The following is a 21,587-nucleotide window of genomic DNA, read 5'->3' on the forward strand; positions in this document are numbered from 1 at the left end:
AGTCAATGATTTATATGTTTTTTTTTCTTTCTTTTTTTTGACAAGAATGATTTATATGTTTTAAATTCATAGTTTATGTTTTCTTTACAAAATTTTACCGAATATTGAATTGTTAATAACATGACATTATTGAAATCAATTTTAAGAGCAAAATTTCCCCAAAAACATTTTCTATCAAAAAGATTAATAGCTTCCGAAGTGTTGCTGATGCATTCCTCTATATTTTTGCAATAACTAATACTCAAATGATCTTAAAAGTTTTATAATGTGGCATTATGTCATTTGGCCACATTGAAAATTAGTAAATTAACATATTAAAATAATTCATTACAAACTTAGAAAACTCAAAAAGACATTTTTTATTTTATTTTAAAAAAAGTTAAAAATTAAGATAATTATACTATATGTCCACTCAATAACAGACAAAATCAAACTAATCCCATTTGCAGTACCAACAACGATGGATTCATCTAGCTACACTATGTTACTAACAACTGATGCATTATAAACTTCTTCATCACCCTTCCCACTTTTACTCCAAAAAATAAGCTCTGCAATCACCAATGTCTCCCAATAGCAAATGATTCACTATCTATCACAAATAACTCTACCAAATTATGCAGAAACTTTTGATTATTAGTCAGCAAAGGCAAATAAGAGTTTTCCAGAGAGTGCCTCGACAGGAGTTGCCAAGATAAGTTATAAATTAAAGTGAACGATGCTACAGTGTTATTATAATGTTATGTCTAATTTTGATTGATTAAAACACATGTGCGGATCGACTTGCTAACCATGGACATTCTATTTTAGACTTTACTTGGTGGAACTCTTTGCCACAATTTCTCAGGGGAGCTTTCATCAATGAAAAATTCAGACTCCCCCATTATCGTTTTGCTTAGTCTCAGTTATTTCTTCTAGGGTCAGGCCTAGCCCCCCTCTTTTGTAAATATCTTTTTCTATATATATATATATATATATATATATATATATTATGAGCTATAGGTTTGGTATAAGAATGTTTGGGGGTGCCAACTTAGTTGAGACGTCTACTCATTTCTTGAAGCCTAGATGCTCTTAACTTATCAAAAAAAAAAAATTGATTACAACACCAACTGTCGTATGCAGTGGTATAGAGATGGGATAATGACGAGATATTGCTCTCGGTCTCTAATCTTTGGTTCTTTTAACTTTTTAATTCCATCCTAAAATTTTGATTCTTTTAAAAAACCAACACGAAATTAATGATGTTTTACTACTTATATTCTTACAAAAACCAAACACATTCATTAAATGAAATTTACAATTCTTTAATAAATTAAGAAATACTTCTAAATGCCCACAATTTAATTAATTTAATATAATTGAATAAAATTACTTATTAAAGAAGAAGATGGATCAACATATTAGAGGGGATGTTGCTAATCATATACCACGTATTCTGTTAAAAATATAAAATAATATTATCTGCTAATGGATCATATACGATGGATTAGAGGGGGGGAGGTTCCTAATCATATACAATGAATTTTGTTAATAAATATAGGAATATTATCTGCTAATGTAATTTTTATTTTGCTTATCTGATTGTTTTTTGCTTATATTATCACTATATTTTTTTTTGCTGAATATTACTATACACATTCAATGCATTTAGATGTTTTTTAAACCTTAGATGTCGGCGTGTTGATTCATCCTCATTGCAACGCAAATGTCAATTTTTTTATGAACCAACGCAATGGTCAAATATGGCAAGAACACAAAATAGTCAAGTTTTTTTTTTATGAACCATCGCAATGGTTAAATATGTTAAGATCAAAAAAAGAATAACATTATATAAAAGGGAGAATGAATTAGGGAGACAAATAAAGGAGATATTATTATTCATCTCCTTCACATAATGTTTTTCCTCTCACTATATATATGAATGCAAACTATAACAACTAAATAAAAACAAAAAACAACCAAGAGTGAAAGATATAAACACACATCGTCATCAACAAAACAAAAAGCATATTAATATATTAAAGAATGGTGGTCTCTACTATTAATGGTACTTCACCTTTGTCACATTCCAATGGCACAACAATACCCCTCTCTACTTTCTCACGCAATTCCTTTGTCAATGTTGAGAAGTAAATTATCTTTATTTCCACCTCCATTTACAAGTCGTATTATTTTACTATGCATTATTATTATTATTATATATTATTATTGTTATTTTTATTTTTAGACACAAGTTAATTATTTAAGGGGCAAAATTTGGCAGGGGTGATCCAGTGGCATTCCGGCCATATTGGGAGAAGGTGAGAGATGAATGTACGGTAGAGATCAAAGGTGACGAATGGATGAGTTACCTTGGTGATACAAACAACTTATGTTGGTATATGGTGCCACAAATGAGGGATGCAATTTTGAGGCTCCACAATGTGGTCGGTAATGCTGTCACAAAAGATAAGTTCTTAGTATTAGGGACAGGTTCTTCTCAACTCTACCAAGCTCTTCTTTATGCACTCTCTCCTTCAGAATCCTCTCATCGTCCCATTAATGTTGTTGCTGCTGCACCTTATTATTCGGTAATTTTTCTTTAGTTTCAATTATTTTAGCTGAGTAAGATTTATTTACAAACAATTTATTCATTTTAAAAAATATTTGTTCCTACAAATTCTACTTTTCACTTTGTCCTTTGAAAATACAAAAGATATGTAGTTTGAGTCTCGCTGAATTTTTTTATGAATAAAAAATATTTAAAATATATTTTTCAATTTCGAAATTACTTCATGAAATGGCTTGATCTAATCCTACATATAAATCATGACTTATTAGTGTTTGATTGAAAGGTTTACTAAGAACGCCGCTTGTGTTTAATTTGCAGGAATACAAAGACGCAACTGATATCTTGCAATCAAGGCTATTTCAATGGACCGGTGATGCTGCTCTGTATGATAAAGATGAACCTTACATAGAGGTTGTGACCTCCCCAAACAACCCTGATGGGACTCTTCGTGTACCGGTAGTGAACTCTGGAGTTGAAGGGAAAATCATTTATGACTTGGCCTATTACTGGCCGCAATACACTCCCATTACTGATCAGCTTGACCATGATGTTATGGTCTTCACATTCTCCAAATGCACCGGTCATGCTGGTTCGCGTATCGGGTGAGTTCGTGATATCGACCATATTCTATGTAACGCTTGCTGTTGCATTTGCAATCTTGCAACAAACTTTTATATCGAGATAAAATGGGAGAAAATACGGTCTATATAGCCACAATTACTATTGCAATGTATTTGCTAATTGGTTCATTTTATTTTATTTTGTGACGCAGGTGGGCATTTGTAAAAGACATTGAAGTTGCTAAAAAGATGATAAGATTCGTACAGTTAAACTCCATTGGCGTGTCAAGAGAATCCCAAATTCGAGCTGCTAAGATGATTGGAGTGATTTGTGATGGTTACAAAAATTTAAAGTCCATTGAATCTGATCACCTCTTTTTTGATTATAGCAAAAGACTCATGAAAGAAAGGTGGGAGAAATTTAAGGGAGCTATTGAGAAAAGCAAGGTTTTTACCTTGACCAAATACCCAACTTCCTATTGTCACTTCAACAAGGACTTATCTGAGCAATACCCAGGTAATATATTTTCACCTATGAAATCTGAAAACACATGGACACCAATAGTAAATCTGAAAATGAATTTATTAAATGTGTTACATGTTTCCGTGTCATGTCAATATTAGCCATCTGACAACACTTTCGATTAAAAATGCATGAGTTACATATTTCCACTAGTTATTAGTGTTTTGTTGATTTTTGTTTTTCACTAATTTTTTTTTTAAAATTCCTATACAGCTTTTGCATGGTTGAAGTGCTTGGAGGGCATAAAAGATGGCGAGAGTTATTTGGAAAAATTGAAGATTCGTACAAGAGGAGGGGGGAGATTTGGTGTCGATGCAAAGTATGTTAGGGTTAGCATGATTGGTACAGAGGACGAGTTCATTGAATTATGTACAAGATTGTCAAATGCTAAAAGGGAATGATGTTGGAACCATAAAAAATGTCATATGTAGTGTTAGCTAGATAGCTTGAGTTTCATCAAAATATATAAAAATACATCATTTCTGCTATTAAGATAGAGGATGTTTGATGATTAAACATCATAGATAGGAGTCGTGGATCTTAATTATTAGTTCAATTTTGATAGAAATCATTTATATAGAATTTAATTTTGGCCTAAAGTGAGTTCATAGTCAATGATTTATATGTTTTTTTTCTTTCTTTTTTTTGACAAGAATGATTTATATGTTTTAAATTCATAGTTTATGTTTTCTTTACAAAATTTTACCGAATATTGAATTGTTAATAACATGACATTATTGAAATCAATTTTAAGAGCAAAATTTCCCCAAAAACATTTTCTATCAAAAAGATTAATAGCTTCCGAAGTGTTGCTGATGCATTCCTCTATATTTTTGCAATAACTAATACTCAAATGATCTTAAAAGTTTTATAATGTGGCATTATGTCATTTGGCCACATTGAAAATTAGTAAATTAACATATTAAAATAATTCATTACAAACTTAGAAAACTCAAAAAGACATTTTTTATTTTATTTTAAAAAAAGTTAAAAATTAAGATAATTATACTATATGTCCACTCAATAACAGACAAAATCAAACTAATCCCATTTGCAGTACCAACAACGATGGATTCATCTAGCTACACTATGTTACTAACAACTGATGCATTATAAACTTCTTCATCACCCTTCCCACTTTTACTCCAAAAAATAAGCTCTGCAATCACCAATGTCTCCCAATAGCAAATGATTCACTATCTATCACAAATAACTCTACCAAATTATGCAGAAACTTTTGATTATTAGTCAGCAAAGGCAAATAAGAGTTTTCCAGAGAGTGCCTCGACAGGAGTTGCCAAGATAAGTTATAAATTAAAGTGAACGATGCTACAGTGTTATTATAATGTTATGTCTAATTTTGATTGATTAAAACACATGTGCGGATCGACTTGCTAACCATGGACATTCTATTTTAGACTTTACTTGGTGGAACTCTTTGCCACAATTTCTCAGGGGAGCTTTCATCAATGAAAAATTCAGACTCCCCCATTATCGTTTTGCTTAGTCTCAGTTATTTCTTCTAGGGTCAGGCCTAGCCCCCCTCTTTTGTAAATATCTTTTTCTATTTATATATATATATATATATTATATATATATATATATATATATATATTATGAGCTATAGGTTTGGTATAAGAATGTTTGGGGGTGCCAACTTAGTTGAGACGTCTACTCATTTCTTGAAGCCTAGATGCTCTTAACTTATCAAAAAAAAAAATTGATTACAACACCAACTGTCGTATGCAGTGGTATAGAGATGGGATAATGACGAGATATTGCTCTCGGTCTCTAATCTTTGGTTCTTTTAACTTTTTAATTCCATCCTAAAATTTTGATTCTTTTAAAAAACCAACACGAAATTAATGATGTTTTACTACTTATATTCTTACAAAAACCAAACACATTCATTAAATGAAATTTACAATTCTTTAATAAATTAAGAAATACTTCTAAATGCCCACAATTTAATTAATTTAATATAATTGAATAAAATTACTTATTAAAGAAGAAGATGGATCAACATATTAGAGGGGATGTTGCTAATCATATACCACGTATTCTGTTAAAAATATAAAATAATATTATCTGCTAATGGATCATATACGATGGATTAGAGGGGGGGAGGTTCCTAATCATATACAATGAATTTTGTTAATAAATATAGGAATATTATCTGCTAATGTAATTTTTATTTTGCTTATCTGATTGTTTTTTGCTTATATTATCACTATTTTTTTTTTGCTGAATATTACTATACACATTCAATGCATTTAGATGTTTTTTAAACCTTAGATGTCGGCGTGTTGATTCATCCTCATTGCAACGCAAATGTCAATTTTTTTATGAACCAACGCAATGGTCAAATATGGCAAGAACACAAAATAGTCAAGTTTTTTTTTTATGAACCATCGCAATGGTTAAATATGTTAAGATCAAAAAAAGAATAACATTATATAAAAGGGAGAATGAATTAGGGAGACAAATAAAGGAGATATTATTATTCATCTCCTTCACATAATGTTTTTCCTCTCACTATATATATGAATGCAAACTATAACAACTAAATAAAAACAAAAAACAACCAAGAGTGAAAGATATAAACACACATCGTCATCAACAAAACAAAAAGCATATTAATATATTAAAGAATGGTGGTCTCTACTATTAATGGTACTTCACCTTTGTCACATTCCAATGGCACAACAATACCCCTCTCTACTTTCTCACGCAATTCCTTTGTCAATGTTGAGAAGTAAATTATCTTTATTTCCACCTCCATTTACAAGTCGTATTATTTTACTATGCAATTATTATTATTATTATATATTATTATTGTTATTTTTATTTTTAGACACAAGTTAATTATTTAAGGGGCAAAATTTGGCAGGGGTGATCCAGTGGCATTCCGGCCATATTGGGAGAAGGTGAGAGATGAATGTACGGTAGAGATCAAAGGTGACGAATGGATGAGTTACCTTGGTGATACAAACAACTTATGTTGGTATATGGTGCCACAAATGAGGGATGCAATTTTGAGGCTCCACAATGTGGTCGGTAATGCTGTCACAAAAGATAAGTTCTTAGTATTAGGGACAGGTTCTTCTCAACTCTACCAAGCTCTTCTTTATGCACTCTCTCCTTCAGAATCCTCTCATCGTCCCATTAATGTTGTTGCTGCTGCACCTTATTATTCGGTAATTTTTCTTTAGTTTCAATTATTTTAGCTGAGTAAGATTTATTTACAAACAATTTATTCATTTTAAAAAATATTTGTTCCTACAAATTCTACTTTTCACTTTGTCCTTTGAAAATACAAAAGATATGTAGTTTGAGTCTCGCTGAATTTTTTTATGAATAAAAAATATTTAAAATATATTTTTCAATTTCGAAATTACTTCATGAAATGGCTTGATCTAATCCTACATATAAATCATGACTTATTAGTGTTTGATTGAAAGGTTTACTAAGAACGCCGCTTGTGTTTAATTTGCAGGAATACAAAGACGCAACTGATATCTTGCAATCAAGGCTATTTCAATGGACCGGTGATGCTGCTCTGTATGATAAAGATGAACCTTACATAGAGGTTGTGACCTCCCCAAATAACCCTGATGGGACTCTTCGTGTACCGCTAGTGAACTCTGGAGTTGAAGGGAAAATCATTTATGACTTGGCCTATTACTGGCCGCAATACACTCCCATTACTGATCAGCTTGACCATGATGTTATGGTCTTCACATTCTCCAAATGCACCGGTCATGCTGGTTCGCGTATCGGGTGAGTTCGTGATATCGACCATATTCTATGTAACGCTTGCTGTTGCATTTGCAATCTTGCAACAAACTTTTATATCGAGATAAAATGGGAGAAAATACGGTCTATATAGCCACAATTACTATTGCAATGTATTTGCTAATTGGTTCATTTTATTTTATTTTGTGACGCAGGTGGGCATTTGTAAAAGACATTGAAGTTGCTAAAAAGATGATAAGATTCGTACAGTTAAACTCCATTGGCGTGTCAAGAGAATCCCAAATTCGAGCTGCTAAGATGATTGGAGTGATTTGTGATGGTTACAAAAATTTAAAGTCCATTGAATCTGATCACCTCTTTTTTGATTATAGCAAAAGACTCATGAAAGAAAGGTGGGAGAAATTTAAGGGAGCTATTGAGAAAAGCAAGGTTTTTACCTTGACCAAATACCCAACTTCCTATTGTCACTTCAACAAGGACTTATCTGAGCAATACCCAGGTAATATATTTTCACCTATGAAATCTGAAAACACATGGACACCAATAGTAAATCTGAAAATGAATTTATTAAATGTGTTACATGTTTTCGTGTCATGTCAATATTAGCCATCTGACAACACTTTCGATTAAAAATGCATGAGTTACATATTTCCACTAGTTATTAGTGTTTTGTTGATTTTTGTTTTTCACTAATTTTTTTTTTTAAAATTCCTATACAGCTTTTGCATGGTTGAAGTGCTTGGAGGGCATAAAAGATGGCGAGAGTTATTTGGAAAAATTGAAGATTCGTACAAGAGGAGGGGGGAGATTTGGTGTCGATGCAAAGTATGTTAGGGTTAGCATGATTGGTACAGAGGACGAGTTCATTGAATTATGTACAAGATTGTCAAATGCTAAAAGGGAATGATGTTGGAACCATAAAAAATGTCATATGTAGTGTTAGCTAGATAGCTTGAGTTTCATCAAAATATATAAAAATACATCATTTATGCTATTAAGATAGAGGATGTTTGATGATTAAACATCATAGATAGGAGTCGTGGATCTTAATTATTAGTTCAATTTTGATAGAAATCATTTATATAGAATTTAATTTTGGCCTAAAGTGAGTTCATAGTCAATGATTTATATGTTTTTTTTCTTTCTTTTTTTTGACAAGAATGATTTATATGTTTTAAATTCATAGTTTATGTTTTCTTTACAAAATTTTACCGAATATTGAATTGTTAATAACATGACATTATTGAAATCAATTTTAAGAGCAAAATTTCCCCAAAAACATTTTCTATCAAAAAGATTAATAGCTTCCGAAGTGTTGCTGATGCATTCCTCTATATTTTTGCAATAACTAATACTCAAATGATCTTAAAAGTTTTATAATGTGGCATTATGTCATTTGGCCACATTGAAAATTAGTAAATTAACATATTAAAATAATTCATTACAAACTTAGAAAACTCAAAAAGACATTTTTTATTTTATTTTAAAAAAAGTTAAAAATTAAGATAATTATACTATATGTCCACTCAATAACAGACAAAATCAAACTAATCCCATTTGCAGTACCAACAACGATGGATTCATCTAGCTACACTATGTTACTAACAACTGATGCATTATAAACTTCTTCATCACCCTTCCCACTTTTACTCCAAAAAATAAGCTCTGCAATCACCAATGTCTCCCAATAGCAAATGATTCACTATCTATCACAAATAACTCTACCAAATTATGCAGAAACTTTTGATTATTAGTCAGCAAAGGCAAATAAGAGTTTTCCAGAGAGTGCCTCGACAGGAGTTGCCAAGATAAGTTATAAATTAAAGTGAACGATGCTACAGTGTTATTATAATGTTATGTCTAATTTTGATTGATTAAAACACATGTGCGGATCGACTTGCTAACCATGGACATTCTATTTTAGACTTTACTTGGTGGAACTCTTTGCCACAATTTCTCAGGGGAGCTTTCATCAATGAAAAATTCAGACTCCCCCATTATCGTTTTGCTTAGTCTCAGTTATTTCTTCTAGGGTCAGGCCTAGCCCCCCTCTTTTGTAAATATCTTTTTCTATTTATATATATATATATATATATATATATATATATATATATATATATATATATATATATATATATATTATTATGAGCTATAGGTTTGGTATAAGAATGTTTGGGGGTGCCAACTTAGTTGAGACGTCTACTCATTTCTTGAAGCCTAGATGCTCTTAACTTATCAAAAAAAAAAATTGATTACAACACCAACTGTCGTATGCAGTGGTATAGAGATGGGATAATGACGAGATATTGCTCTCGGTCTCTAATCTTTGGTTCTTTTAACTTTTTAATTCCATCCTAAAATTTTGATTCTTTTAAAAAACCAACACGAAATTAATGATGTTTTACTACTTATATTCTTACAAAAACCAAACACATTCATTAAATGAAATTTACAATTCTTTAATAAATTAAGAAATACTTCTAAATGCCCACAATTTAATTAATTTAATATAATTGAATAAAATTACTTATTAAAGAAGAAGATGGATCAACATATTAGAGGGGATGTTGCTAATCATATACCACGTATTCTGTTAAAAATATAAAATAATATTATCTGCTAATGGATCATATACGATGGATTAGAGGGGGGGAGGTTCCTAATCATATACAATGAATTTTGTTAATAAATATAGGAATATTATCTGCTAATGTAATTTTTATTTTGCTTATCTGATTGTTTTTTGCTTATATTATCACTATATTTTTTTTGCTGAATATTACTATACACATTCAATGCATTTAGATGTTTTTTAAACCTTAGATGTCGGCGTGTTGATTCATCCTCATTGCAACGCAAATGTCAATTTTTTTATGAACCAACGCAATGGTCAAATATGGCAAGAACACAAAATAGTCAAGTTTTTTTTTTATGAACCATCGCAATGGTTAAATATGTTAAGATCAAAAAAAGAATAACATTATATAAAAGGGAGAATGAATTAGGGAGACAAATAAAGGAGATATTATTATTCATCTCCTTCACATAATGTTTTTCCTCTCACTATATATATGAATGCAAACTATAACAACTAAATAAAAACAAAAAACAACCAAGAGTGAAAGATATAAACACACATCGTCATCAACAAAACAAAAAGCATATTAATATATTAAAGAATGGTGGTCTCTACTATTAATGGTACTTCACCTTTGTCACATTCCAATGGCACAACAATACCCCTCTCTACTTTCTCACGCAATTCCTTTGTCAATGTTGAGAAGTAAATTATCTTTATTTCCACCTCCATTTACAAGTCGTATTATTTTACTATGCAATTATTATTATTATTATATATTATTATTGTTATTTTTATTTTTAGACACAAGTTAATTATTTAAGGGGCAAAATTTGGCAGGGGTGATCCAGTGGCATTCCGGCCATATTGGGAGAAGGTGAGAGATGAATGTACGGTAGAGATCAAAGGTGACGAATGGATGAGTTACCTTGGTGATACAAACAACTTATGTTGGTATATGGTGCCACAAATGAGGGATGCAATTTTGAGGCTCCACAATGTGGTCGGTAATGCTGTCACAAAAGATAAGTTCTTAGTATTAGGGACAGGTTCTTCTCAACTCTACCAAGCTCTTCTTTATGCACTCTCTCCTTCAGAATCCTCTCATCGTCCCATTAATGTTGTTGCTGCTGCACCTTATTATTCGGTAATTTTTCTTTAGTTTCAATTATTTTAGCTGAGTAAGATTTATTTACAAACAATTTATTCATTTTAAAAAATATTTGTTCCTACAAATTCTACTTTTCACTTTGTCCTTTGAAAATACAAAAGATATGTAGTTTGAGTCTCGCTGAATTTTTTTATGAATAAAAAATATTTAAAATATATTTTTCAATTTCGAAATTACTTCATGAAATGGCTTGATCTAATCCTACATATAAATCATGACTTATTAGTGTTTGATTGAAAGGTTTACTAAGAACGCCGCTTGTGTTTAATTTGCAGGAATACAAAGACGCAACTGATATCTTGCAATCAAGGCTATTTCAATGGACCGGTGATGCTGCTCTGTATGATAAAGATGAACCTTACATAGAGGTTGTGACCTCCCCAAATAACCCTGATGGGACTCTTCGTGTACCGCTAGTGAACTCTGGAGTTGAAGGGAAAATCATTTATGACTTGGCCTATTACTGGCCGCAATACACTCCCATTACTGATCAGCTTGACCATGATGTTATGGTCTTCACATTCTCCAAATGCACCGGTCATGCTGGTTCGCGTATCGGGTGAGTTCGTGATATCGACCATATTCTATGTAACGCTTGCTGTTGCATTTGCAATCTTGCAACAAACTTTTATATCGAGATAAAATGGGAGAAAATACGGTCTATATAGCCACAATTACTATTGCAATGTATTTGCTAATTGGTTCATTTTATTTTATTTTGTGACGCAGGTGGGCATTTGTAAAAGACATTGAAGTTGCTAAAAAGATGATAAGATTCGTACAGTTAAACTCCATTGGCGTGTCAAGAGAATCCCAAATTCGAGCTGCTAAGATGATTGGAGTGATTTGTGATGGTTACAAAAATTTAAAGTCCATTGAATCTGATCACCTCTTTTTTGATTATAGCAAAAGACTCATGAAAGAAAGGTGGGAGAAATTTAAGGGAGCTATTGAGAAAAGCAAGGTTTTTACCTTGACCAAATACCCAACTTCCTATTGTCACTTCAACAAGGACTTATCTGAGCAATACCCAGGTAATATATTTTCACCTATGAAATCTGAAAACACATGGACACCAATAGTAAATCTGAAAATGAATTTATTAAATGTGTTACATGTTTTCGTGTCATGTCAATATTAGCCATCTGACAACACTTTCGATTAAAAATGCATGAGTTACATATTTCCACTAGTTATTAGTGTTTTGTTGATTTTTGTTTTTCACTAATTTTTTTTTTTAAAATTCCTATACAGCTTTTGCATGGTTGAAGTGCTTGGAGGGCATAAAAGATGGCGAGAGTTATTTGGAAAAATTGAAGATTCGTACAAGAGGAGGGGGGAGATTTGGTGTCGATGCAAAGTATGTTAGGGTTAGCATGATTGGTACAGAGGACGAGTTCATTGAATTATGTACAAGATTGTCAAATGCTAAAAGGGAATGATGTTGGAACCATAAAAAATGTCATATGTAGTGTTAGCTAGATAGCTTGAGTTTCATCAAAATATATAAAAATACATCATTTATGCTATTAAGATAGAGGATGTTTGATGATTAAACATCATAGATAGGAGTCGTGGATCTTAATTATTAGTTCAATTTTGATAGAAATCATTTATATAGAATTTAATTTTGGCCTAAAGTGAGTTCATAGTCAATGATTTATATGTTTTTTTTCTTTCTTTTTTTTGACAAGAATGATTTATATGTTTTAAATTCATAGTTTATGTTTTCTTTACAAAATTTTACCGAATATTGAATTGTTAATAACATGACATTATTGAAATCAATTTTAAGAGCAAAATTTCCCCAAAAACATTTTCTATCAAAAAGATTAATAGCTTCCGAAGTGTTGCTGATGCATTCCTCTATATTTTTGCAATAACTAATACTCAAATGATCTTAAAAGTTTTATAATGTGGCATTATGTCATTTGGCCACATTGAAAATTAGTAAATTAACATATTAAAATAATTCATTACAAACTTAGAAAACTCAAAAAGACATTTTTTATTTTATTTTAAAAAAAGTTAAAAATTAAGATAATTATACTATATGTCCACTCAATAACAGACAAAATCAAACTAATCCCATTTGCAGTACCAACAACGATGGATTCATCTAGCTACACTATGTTACTAACAACTGATGCATTATAAACTTCTTCATCACCCTTCCCACTTTTACTCCAAAAAATAAGCTCTGCAATCACCAATGTCTCCCAATAGCAAATGATTCACTATCTATCACAAATAACTCTACCAAATTATGCAGAAACTTTTGATTATTAGTCAGCAAAGGCAAATAAGAGTTTTCCAGAGAGTGCCTCGACAGGAGTTGCCAAGATAAGTTATAAATTAAAGTGAACGATGCTACAGTGTTATTATAATGTTATGTCTAATTTTGATTGATTAAAACACATGTGCGGATCGACTTGCTAACCATGGACATTCTATTTTAGACTTTACTTGGTGGAACTCTTTGCCACAATTTCTCAGGGGAGCTTTCATCAATGAAAAATTCAGACTCCCCCATTATCGTTTTGCTTAGTCTCAGTTATTTCTTCTAGGGTCAGGCCTAGCCCCCCTCTTTTGTAAATATCTTTTTCTATATATATATATATATATATATATATATATATATATATATATATATATATATATATTATTATGAGCTATAGGTTTGGTATAAGAATGTTTGGGGGTGCCAACTTAGTTGAGACGTCTACTCATTTCTTGAAGCCTAGATGCTCTTAACTTATCAAAAAAAAAAATTGATTACAACACCAACTGTCGTATGCAGTGGTATAGAGATGGGATAATGACGAGATATTGCTCTCGGTCTCTAATCTTTGGTTCTTTTAACTTTTTAATTCCATCCTAAAATTTTGATTCTTTTAAAAAACCAACACGAAATTAATGATGTTTTACTACTTATATTCTTACAAAAACCAAACACATTCATTAAATGAAATTTACAATTCTTTAATAAATTAAGAAATACTTCTAAATGCCCACAATTTAATTAATTTAATATAATTGAATAAAATTACTTATTAAAGAAGAAGATGGATCAACATATTAGAGGGGATGTTGCTAATCATATACCACGTATTCTGTTAAAAATATAAAATAATATTATCTGCTAATGGATCATATACGATGGATTAGAGGGGGGGAGGTTCCTAATCATATACAATGAATTTTGTTAATAAATATAGGAATATTATCTGCTAATGTAATTTTTATTTTGCTTATCTGATTGTTTTTTGCTTATATTATCACTATATTTTTTTTGCTGAATATTACTATACACATTCAATGCATTTAGATGTTTTTTAAACCTTAGATGTCGGCGTGTTGATTCATCCTCATTGCAACGCAAATGTCAATTTTTTTATGAACCAACGCAATGGTCAAATATGGCAAGAACACAAAATAGTCAAGTTTTTTTTTTATGAACCATCGCAATGGTTAAATATGTTAAGATCAAAAAAAGAATAACATTATATAAAAGGGAGAATGAATTAGGGAGACAAATAAAGGAGATATTATTATTCATCTCCTTCACATAATGTTTTTCCTCTCACTATATATATGAATGCAAACTATAACAACTAAATAAAAACAAAAAACAACCAAGAGTGAAAGATATAAACACACATCGTCATCAACAAAACAAAAAGCATATTAATATATTAAAGAATGGTGGTCTCTACTATTAATGGTACTTCACCTTTGTCACATTCCAATGGCACAACAATACCCCTCTCTACTTTCTCACGCAATTCCTTTGTCAATGTTGAGAAGTAAATTATCTTTATTTCCACCTCCATTTACAAGTCGTATTATTTTACTATGCAATTATTATTATTATTATATATTATTATTGTTATTTTTATTTTTAGACACAAGTTAATTATTTAAGGGGCAAAATTTGGCAGGGGTGATCCAGTGGCATTCCGGCCATATTGGGAGAAGGTGAGAGATGAATGTACGGTAGAGATCAAAGGTGACGAATGGATGAGTTACCTTGGTGATACAAACAACTTATGTTGGTATATGGTGCCACAAATGAGGGATGCAATTTTGAGGCTCCACAATGTGGTCGGTAATGCTGTCACAAAAGATAAGTTCTTAGTATTAGGGACAGGTTCTTCTCAACTCTACCAAGCTCTTCTTTATGCACTCTCTCCTTCAGAATCCTCTCATCGTCCCATTAATGTTGTTGCTGCTGCACCTTATTATTCGGTAATTTTTCTTTAGTTTCAATTATTTTAGCTGAGTAAGATTTATTTACAAACAATTTATTCATTTTAAAAAATATTTGTTCCTACAAATTCTACTTTTCACTTTGTCCTTTGAAAATACAAAAGATATGTAGTTTGAGTCTCGCTGAATTTTTTTATGAATAAAAAATATTTAAAATATATTTTTCAATTTCGAAATTACTTCATGAAATGGCTTGATCTAATCCTACATATAAATCATGACTTATTAGTGTTTGATTGAAAGGTTTACTAAGAACGCCGCTTGTGTTTAATTTGCAGGAATACAAAGACGCAACTGATATCTTGCAATCAAGGCTATTTCAATGGACCGGTGATGCTGCTCTGTATGATAAAGATGAACCTTACATAGAGGTTGTGACCTCCCCAAATAACCCTGATGGGACTCTTCGTGTACCGCTAGTGAACTCTGGAGTTGAAGGGAAAATCATTTATGACTTGGCCTATTACTGGCCGCAATACACTCCCATTACTGATCAGCTTGACCATGATGTTATGGTCTTCACATTCTCCAAATGCACCGGTCATGCTGGTTCGCGTATCGGGTGAGTTCGTGATATCGACCATATTCTATGTAACGCTTGCTGTTGCATTTGCAATCTTGCAACAAACTTTTATATCGAGATAAAATGGGAGAAAATACGGTCTATATAGCCACAATTACTATTGCAATGTATTTGCTAATTGGTTCATTTTATTTTATTTTGTGACGCAGGTGGGCATTTGTAAAAGACATTGAAGTTGCTAAAAAGATGATAAGATTCGTACAGTTAAACTCCATTGGCGTGTCAAGAGAATCCCAAATTCGAGCTGCTAAGATGATTGGAGTGATTTGTGATGGTTACAAAAATTTAAAGTCCATTGAATCTGATCACCTCTTTTTTGATTATAGCAAAAGACTCATGAAAGAAAGGTGGGAGAAATTTAAGGGAGCTATTGAGAAAAGCAAGGTTTTTACCTTGACCAAATACCCAACTTCCTATTGTCACTTCAACAAGGACTTATCTGAGCAATACCCAGGTAATATATTTTCACCTATGAAATCTGAAAACACATGGACACCAATAGTAAATCTGAAAATGAATTTATTAAATGTGTTACATGTTTTCGTGTCATGTCAATATTAGCCATCTGACAACACTTTCGATTAAAAATGCATGAGTTACATATTTCCACTAGTTATTAGTGTTTTGTTGATTTTTGTTTTTCACTAATTTTTTTTTTAAAATTCCTATACAGCTTTTGCATGGTTGAAGTGCTTGGAGGGCATAAAAGATGGCGAGAGTTATTTGGAAAAATTGAAGATTCGTACAAGAGGAGGGGGGAGATTTGGTGTCGATGCAAAGTATGTTAGGGTTAGCATGATTGGTACAGAGGACGAGTTCATTGAATTATGTACAAGATTGTCAAATGCTAAAAGGGAATGATGTTGGAACCATAAAAAATGTCATATGTAGTGTTAGCTAGATAGCTTGAGTTTCATCAAAATATATAAAAATACATCATTTATGCTATTAAGATAGAGGATGTTTGATGATTAAACATCATAGATAGGAGTCGTGGATCTTAATTATTAGTTCAATTTTGATAGAAATCATTTATATAGAATTTAATTTTGGCCTAAAGTGAGTTCATAGTCAATGATTTATATGTTTTTTTTCTTTCTTTTTTTTGACAAGAATGATTTATATGTTTTAAATTCATAGTTTATGTTTTCTTTACAAAATTTTACCGAATATTGAATTGTTAATAACATGACATTATTGAAATCAATTTTAAGAGCAAAATTTCCCCAAAAACATTTTCTATCAAAAAGATTAATAGCTTCCGAAGTGTTGCTGATGCATTCCTCTATATTTTTGCAATAACTAATACTCAAATGATCTTAAAAGTTTTATAATGTGGCATTATGTCATTTGGCCACATTGAAAATTAGTAAATTAACATATTAAAATAATTCATTACAAACTTAGAAAACTCAAAAAGACATTTTTTATTTTATTTTAAAAAAAGTTAAAAATTAAGATAATTATACTATATGTCCACTCAATAACAGACAAAATCAAACTAATCCCATTTGCAGTACCAACAACGATGGATTCATCTAGCTACACTATGTTACTAACAACTGATGCATTATAAACTTCTTCATCACCCTTCCCACTTTTACTCCAAAAAATAAGCTCTGCAATCACCAATGTCTCCCAATAGCAAATGATTCACTATCTATCACAAATAACTCTACCAAATTATGCAGAAACTTTTGATTATTAGTCAGCAAAGGCAAATAAGAGTTTTCCAGAGAGTGCCTCGACAGGAGTTGCCAAGATAAGTTATAAATTAAAGTGAACGATGCTACAGTGTTATTATAATGTTATGTCTAATTTTGATTGATTAAAACACATGTGCGGATCGACTTGCTAACCATGGACATTCTATTTTAGACTTTACTTGGTGGAACTCTTTGCCACAATTTCTCAGGGGAGCTTTCATCAATGAAAAATTCAGACTCCCCCATTATCGTTTTGCTTAGTCTCAGTTATTTCTTCTAGGGTCAGGCCTAGCCCCCCCACTATTTATATATATATATATATATATATATATATATATATATATATATATATATATATATATATATATATATTATTATGAGCTATAGGTTTGGTATAAGAATGTTTGGGGGTGCCAACTTAGTTGAGACGTCTACTCATTTCTTGAAGCCTAGATGCTCTTAACTTATCAAAAAAAAAAATTGATTACAACACCAACTGTCGTATGCAGTGGTATAGAGATGGGATAATGACGAGATATTGCTCTCGGTCTCTAATCTTTGGTTCTTTTAACTTTTTAATTCCATCCTAAAATTTTGATTCTTTTAAAAAACCAACACGAAATTAATGATGTTTTACTACTTATATTCTTACAAAAACCAAACACATTCATTAAATGAAATTTACAATTCTTTAATAAATTAAGAAATACTTCTAAATGCCCACAATTTAATTAATTTAATATAATTGAATAAAATTACTTATTAAAGAAGAAGATGGATCAACATATTAGAGGGGATGTTGCTAATCATATACCACGTATTCTGTTAAAAATATAAAATAATATTATCTGCTAATGGATCATATACGATGGATTAGAGGGGGGGAGGTTCCTAATCATATACAATGAATTTTGTTAATAAATATAGGAATATTATCTGCTAATGTAATTTTTATTTTGCTTATCTGATTGTTTTTTGCTTATATTATCACTATATTTTTTTTGCTGAATATTACTATACACATTCAATGCATTTAGATGTTTTTTAAACCTTAGATGTCGGCGTGTTGATTCATCCTCATTGCAACGCAAATGTCAATTTTTTTATGAACCAACGCAATGGTCAAATATGGCAAGAACACAAAATAGTCAAGTTTTTTTTTTATGAACCATCGCAATGGTTAAATATGTTAAGATCAAAAAAAGAATAACATTATATAAAAGGGAGAATGAATTAGGGAGACAAATAAAGGAGATATTATTATTCATCTCCTTCACATAATGTTTTTCCTCTCACTATATATATGAATGCAAACTATAACAACTAAATAAAAACAAAAAACAACCAAGAGTGAAAGATATAAACACACATCGTCATCAACAAAACAAAAAGCATATTAATATATTAAAGAATGGTGGTCTCTACTATTAATGGTACTTCACCTTTGTCACATTCCAATGGCACAACAATACCCCTCTCTACTTTCTCACGCAATTCCTTTGTCAATGTTGAGAAGTAAATTATCTTTATTTCCACCTCCATTTACAAGTCGTATTATTTTACTATGCAATTATTATTATTATTATATATTATTATTGTTATTTTTATTTTTAGACACAAGTTAATTATTTAAGGGGCAAAATTTGGCAGGGGTGATCCAGTGGCATTCCGGCCATATTGGGAGAAGGTGAGAGATGAATGTACGGTAGAGATCAAAGGTGACGAATGGATGAGTTACCTTGGTGATACAAACAACTTATGTTGGTATATGGTGCCACAAATGAGGGATGCAATTTTGAGGCTCCACAATGTGGTCGGTAATGCTGTCACAAAAGATAAGTTCTTAGTATTAGGGACAGGTTCTTCTCAACTCTACCAAGCTCTTCTTTATGCACTCTCTCCTTCAGAATCCTCTCATCGTCCCATTAATGTTGTTGCTGCTGCACCTTATTATTCGGTAATTTTTCTTTAGTTTCAATTATTTTAGCTGAGTAAGATTTATTTACAAACAATTTATTCATTTTAAAAAATATTTGTTCCTACAAATTCTACTTTTCACTTTGTCCTTTGAAAATACAAAAGATATGTAGTTTGAGTCTCGCTGAATTTTTTTATGAATAAAAAATATTTAAAATATATTTTTCAATTTCGAAATTACTTCATGAAATGGCTTGATCTAATCCTACATATAAATCATGACTTATTAGTGTTTGATTGAAAGGTTTACTAAGAACGCCGCTTGTGTTTAATTTGCAGGAATACAAAGACGCAACTGATATCTTGCAATCAAGGCTATTTCAATGGACCGGTGATGCTGCTCTGTATGATAAAGATGAACCTTACATAGAGGTTGTGACCTCCCCAAACAACCCTGATGGGACTCTTCGTGTACCGCTAGTGAACTCTGGAGTTGAAGGGAAAATCATTTATGACTTGGCCTATTACTGGCCGCAATACACTCCCATTACTGATCAGCTTGACCATGATGTTATGGTCTTCACATTCTCCAAATGCACCGGTCATGCTGGTTCGCGTATCGGGTGAGTTCGTGATATCGACCATATTCTATGTAACGCTTGCTGTTGCATTTGCAATCTTGCAACAAACTTTTATATCGAGATAAAATGGGAGAAAATACGGTCTATATAGCCACAATTACTATTGCAATGTATTTGCTAATTGGTTCATTTTATTTTATTTTGTGACGCAGGTGGGCATTTGTAAAAGACATTGAAGTTGCTAAAAAGATGATAAGATTCGTACAGTTAAACTCCATTGGCGTGTCAAGAGAATCCCAAATTCGAGCTGCTAAGATGATTGGAGTGATTTGTGATGGTTACAAAAATTTAAAGTCCATTGAATCTGATCACCTCTTTTTTGATTATAGCAAAAGACTCATGAAAGAAAGGTGGGAGAAATTTAAGGGAGCTATTGAGAAAAGCAAGGTTTTTACCTTGACCAAATACCCAACTTCCTATTGTCACTTCAACAAGGACTTATCTGAGCAATACCCAGGTAATATATTTTCACCTATGAAATCTGAAAACACATGGACACCAATAGTAAATCTGAAAATGAATTTATTAAATGTGTTACATGTTTTCGTGTCATGTCAATATTAGCCATCTGACAACACTTTCGATTAAAAATGCATGAGTTACATATTTCCACTAGTTATTAGTGTTTTGTTGATTTTTGTTTTTCACTAATTTTTTTTTTAAAATTCCTATACAGCTTTTGCATGGTTGAAGTGCTTGGAGGGCATAAAAGATGGCGAGAGTTATTTGGAAAAATTGAAGATTCGTACAAGAGGAGGGGGGAGATTTGGTGTCGATGCAAAGTATGTTAGGGTTAGCATGATTGGTACAGAGGACGAGTTCATTGAATTATGTACAAGATTGTCAAATGCTAAAAGGGAATGATGTTGGAACCATAAAAAATGTCATATGTAGTGTTAGCTAGATAGCTTGAGTTTCATCAAAATATATAAAAATACATCATTTATGCTATTAAGATAGAGGATGTTTGATGATTAAACATCATAGATAGGAGTCGTGGATCTTAATTATTAGTTCAATTTTGATAGAAATCATTTATATAGAATTTAATTTTGGCCTAAAGTGAGTTCATAGTCAATGATTTATATGTTTTTTTTCTTTCTTTTTTTTGACAAGAATGATTTATATGTTTTAAATTCATAGTTTATGTTTTCTTTACAAAATTTTACCGAATATTGAATTGTTAATAACATGACATTATTGAAATCAATTTTAAGAGCAAAATTTCCCCAAAAACATTTTCTATCAAAAAGATTAATAGCTTCCGAAGTGTTGCTGATGCATTCCTCTATATTTTTGCAATAACTAATACTCAAATGATCTTAAAAG

The 21,587-nt window shown here is 31.2% G+C and overlaps 5 protein-coding genes across 5 annotated transcripts; all 5 read left to right on the forward strand.

Moving 5' to 3' along the window:
- The first annotated feature begins 1,846 nt into the window (after window positions 1-1,846).
- LOC123898708 (L-tryptophan--pyruvate aminotransferase 1-like) lies at window positions 1,847-4,358 on the forward strand. The gene is made up of 5 exons (XM_045949723.1): window positions 1,847-2,132; window positions 2,267-2,573; window positions 2,873-3,156; window positions 3,327-3,631; window positions 3,851-4,358. Exons 1-5 carry the CDS (start codon window positions 2,029-2,031, stop codon window positions 4,036-4,038), a joined length of 1,188 nt encoding a protein of 395 aa, XP_045805679.1. The 5' UTR covers window positions 1,847-2,028; the 3' UTR covers window positions 4,039-4,358.
- A 1,748-nt stretch (window positions 4,359-6,106) lies between these two features.
- Window positions 6,107-8,620, forward strand: LOC123898709 (L-tryptophan--pyruvate aminotransferase 1-like). The gene is made up of 5 exons (XM_045949724.1): window positions 6,107-6,392; window positions 6,528-6,834; window positions 7,134-7,417; window positions 7,588-7,892; window positions 8,113-8,620. The coding sequence occupies exons 1-5, from the start codon at window positions 6,289-6,291 to the stop codon at window positions 8,298-8,300; spliced, it is 1,188 nt and encodes a 395-aa protein (XP_045805680.1). The 5' UTR covers window positions 6,107-6,288; the 3' UTR covers window positions 8,301-8,620.
- A 1,770-nt stretch (window positions 8,621-10,390) lies between these two features.
- Window positions 10,391-12,904, forward strand: LOC123898741 (L-tryptophan--pyruvate aminotransferase 1-like). The gene is made up of 5 exons (XM_045949753.1): window positions 10,391-10,676; window positions 10,812-11,118; window positions 11,418-11,701; window positions 11,872-12,176; window positions 12,397-12,904. The coding sequence occupies exons 1-5, from the start codon at window positions 10,573-10,575 to the stop codon at window positions 12,582-12,584; spliced, it is 1,188 nt and encodes a 395-aa protein (XP_045805709.1). The 5' UTR covers window positions 10,391-10,572; the 3' UTR covers window positions 12,585-12,904.
- Window positions 12,905-14,662: 1,758 nt separating this feature from the next.
- LOC123898722 (L-tryptophan--pyruvate aminotransferase 1-like) lies at window positions 14,663-17,175 on the forward strand. Its single transcript, XM_045949736.1, has 5 exons — window positions 14,663-14,948; window positions 15,084-15,390; window positions 15,690-15,973; window positions 16,144-16,448; window positions 16,668-17,175. Exons 1-5 carry the CDS (start codon window positions 14,845-14,847, stop codon window positions 16,853-16,855), a joined length of 1,188 nt encoding a protein of 395 aa, XP_045805692.1. The 5' UTR covers window positions 14,663-14,844; the 3' UTR covers window positions 16,856-17,175.
- A 1,754-nt stretch (window positions 17,176-18,929) lies between these two features.
- LOC123898733 (L-tryptophan--pyruvate aminotransferase 1-like) lies at window positions 18,930-21,442 on the forward strand. The gene is made up of 5 exons (XM_045949747.1): window positions 18,930-19,215; window positions 19,351-19,657; window positions 19,957-20,240; window positions 20,411-20,715; window positions 20,935-21,442. The coding sequence occupies exons 1-5, from the start codon at window positions 19,112-19,114 to the stop codon at window positions 21,120-21,122; spliced, it is 1,188 nt and encodes a 395-aa protein (XP_045805703.1). The 5' UTR covers window positions 18,930-19,111; the 3' UTR covers window positions 21,123-21,442.
- The last annotated feature ends 145 nt before the right edge of the window (window positions 21,443-21,587 follow it).

This window comes from Trifolium pratense, linkage group LG7, assembly GCF_020283565.1.
Source record: "Trifolium pratense cultivar HEN17-A07 linkage group LG7, ARS_RC_1.1, whole genome shotgun sequence".
In the NCBI taxonomy this organism is placed as follows: Eukaryota; Viridiplantae; Streptophyta; class Magnoliopsida; order Fabales; family Fabaceae; genus Trifolium; species Trifolium pratense.

What these genes read in the sequence shown, in the direction of transcription:
- LOC123898708 (XM_045949723.1), top strand. Translation starts at nt 2,029, where the DNA reads ATGGTGGTCTCTACTATTAATGGTACTTCACCTTTGTCACATTCCAAT. An exon ending in TCCTTTGTCAATGTTGAGAA is followed by an intron (nt 2,133 to 2,266) that starts GTAAATTATCTT and finishes AAAATTTGGCAG; the next exon opens with GGGTGATCCAGTGGCATTCC. An exon ending in CTTATCTGAGCAATACCCAG is followed by an intron (nt 3,632 to 3,850) that starts GTAATATATTTT and finishes ATTCCTATACAG; the next exon opens with CTTTTGCATGGTTGAAGTGC.
- LOC123898709 (XM_045949724.1), top strand. Translation starts at nt 6,289, where the DNA reads ATGGTGGTCTCTACTATTAATGGTACTTCACCTTTGTCACATTCCAAT. An exon ending in CTGCTGCACCTTATTATTCG is followed by an intron (nt 6,835 to 7,133) that starts GTAATTTTTCTT and finishes TTTAATTTGCAG; the next exon opens with GAATACAAAGACGCAACTGA. An exon ending in CATGCTGGTTCGCGTATCGG is followed by an intron (nt 7,418 to 7,587) that starts GTGAGTTCGTGA and finishes TTTGTGACGCAG; the next exon opens with GTGGGCATTTGTAAAAGACA.
- LOC123898741 (XM_045949753.1), top strand. Translation starts at nt 10,573, where the DNA reads ATGGTGGTCTCTACTATTAATGGTACTTCACCTTTGTCACATTCCAAT. An exon ending in CTGCTGCACCTTATTATTCG is followed by an intron (nt 11,119 to 11,417) that starts GTAATTTTTCTT and finishes TTTAATTTGCAG; the next exon opens with GAATACAAAGACGCAACTGA. An exon ending in CATGCTGGTTCGCGTATCGG is followed by an intron (nt 11,702 to 11,871) that starts GTGAGTTCGTGA and finishes TTTGTGACGCAG; the next exon opens with GTGGGCATTTGTAAAAGACA.
- LOC123898722 (XM_045949736.1), top strand. Translation starts at nt 14,845, where the DNA reads ATGGTGGTCTCTACTATTAATGGTACTTCACCTTTGTCACATTCCAAT. An exon ending in TCCTTTGTCAATGTTGAGAA is followed by an intron (nt 14,949 to 15,083) that starts GTAAATTATCTT and finishes AAAATTTGGCAG; the next exon opens with GGGTGATCCAGTGGCATTCC. An exon ending in CATGCTGGTTCGCGTATCGG is followed by an intron (nt 15,974 to 16,143) that starts GTGAGTTCGTGA and finishes TTTGTGACGCAG; the next exon opens with GTGGGCATTTGTAAAAGACA.
- LOC123898733 (XM_045949747.1), top strand. Translation starts at nt 19,112, where the DNA reads ATGGTGGTCTCTACTATTAATGGTACTTCACCTTTGTCACATTCCAAT. An exon ending in TCCTTTGTCAATGTTGAGAA is followed by an intron (nt 19,216 to 19,350) that starts GTAAATTATCTT and finishes AAAATTTGGCAG; the next exon opens with GGGTGATCCAGTGGCATTCC. An exon ending in CTGCTGCACCTTATTATTCG is followed by an intron (nt 19,658 to 19,956) that starts GTAATTTTTCTT and finishes TTTAATTTGCAG; the next exon opens with GAATACAAAGACGCAACTGA.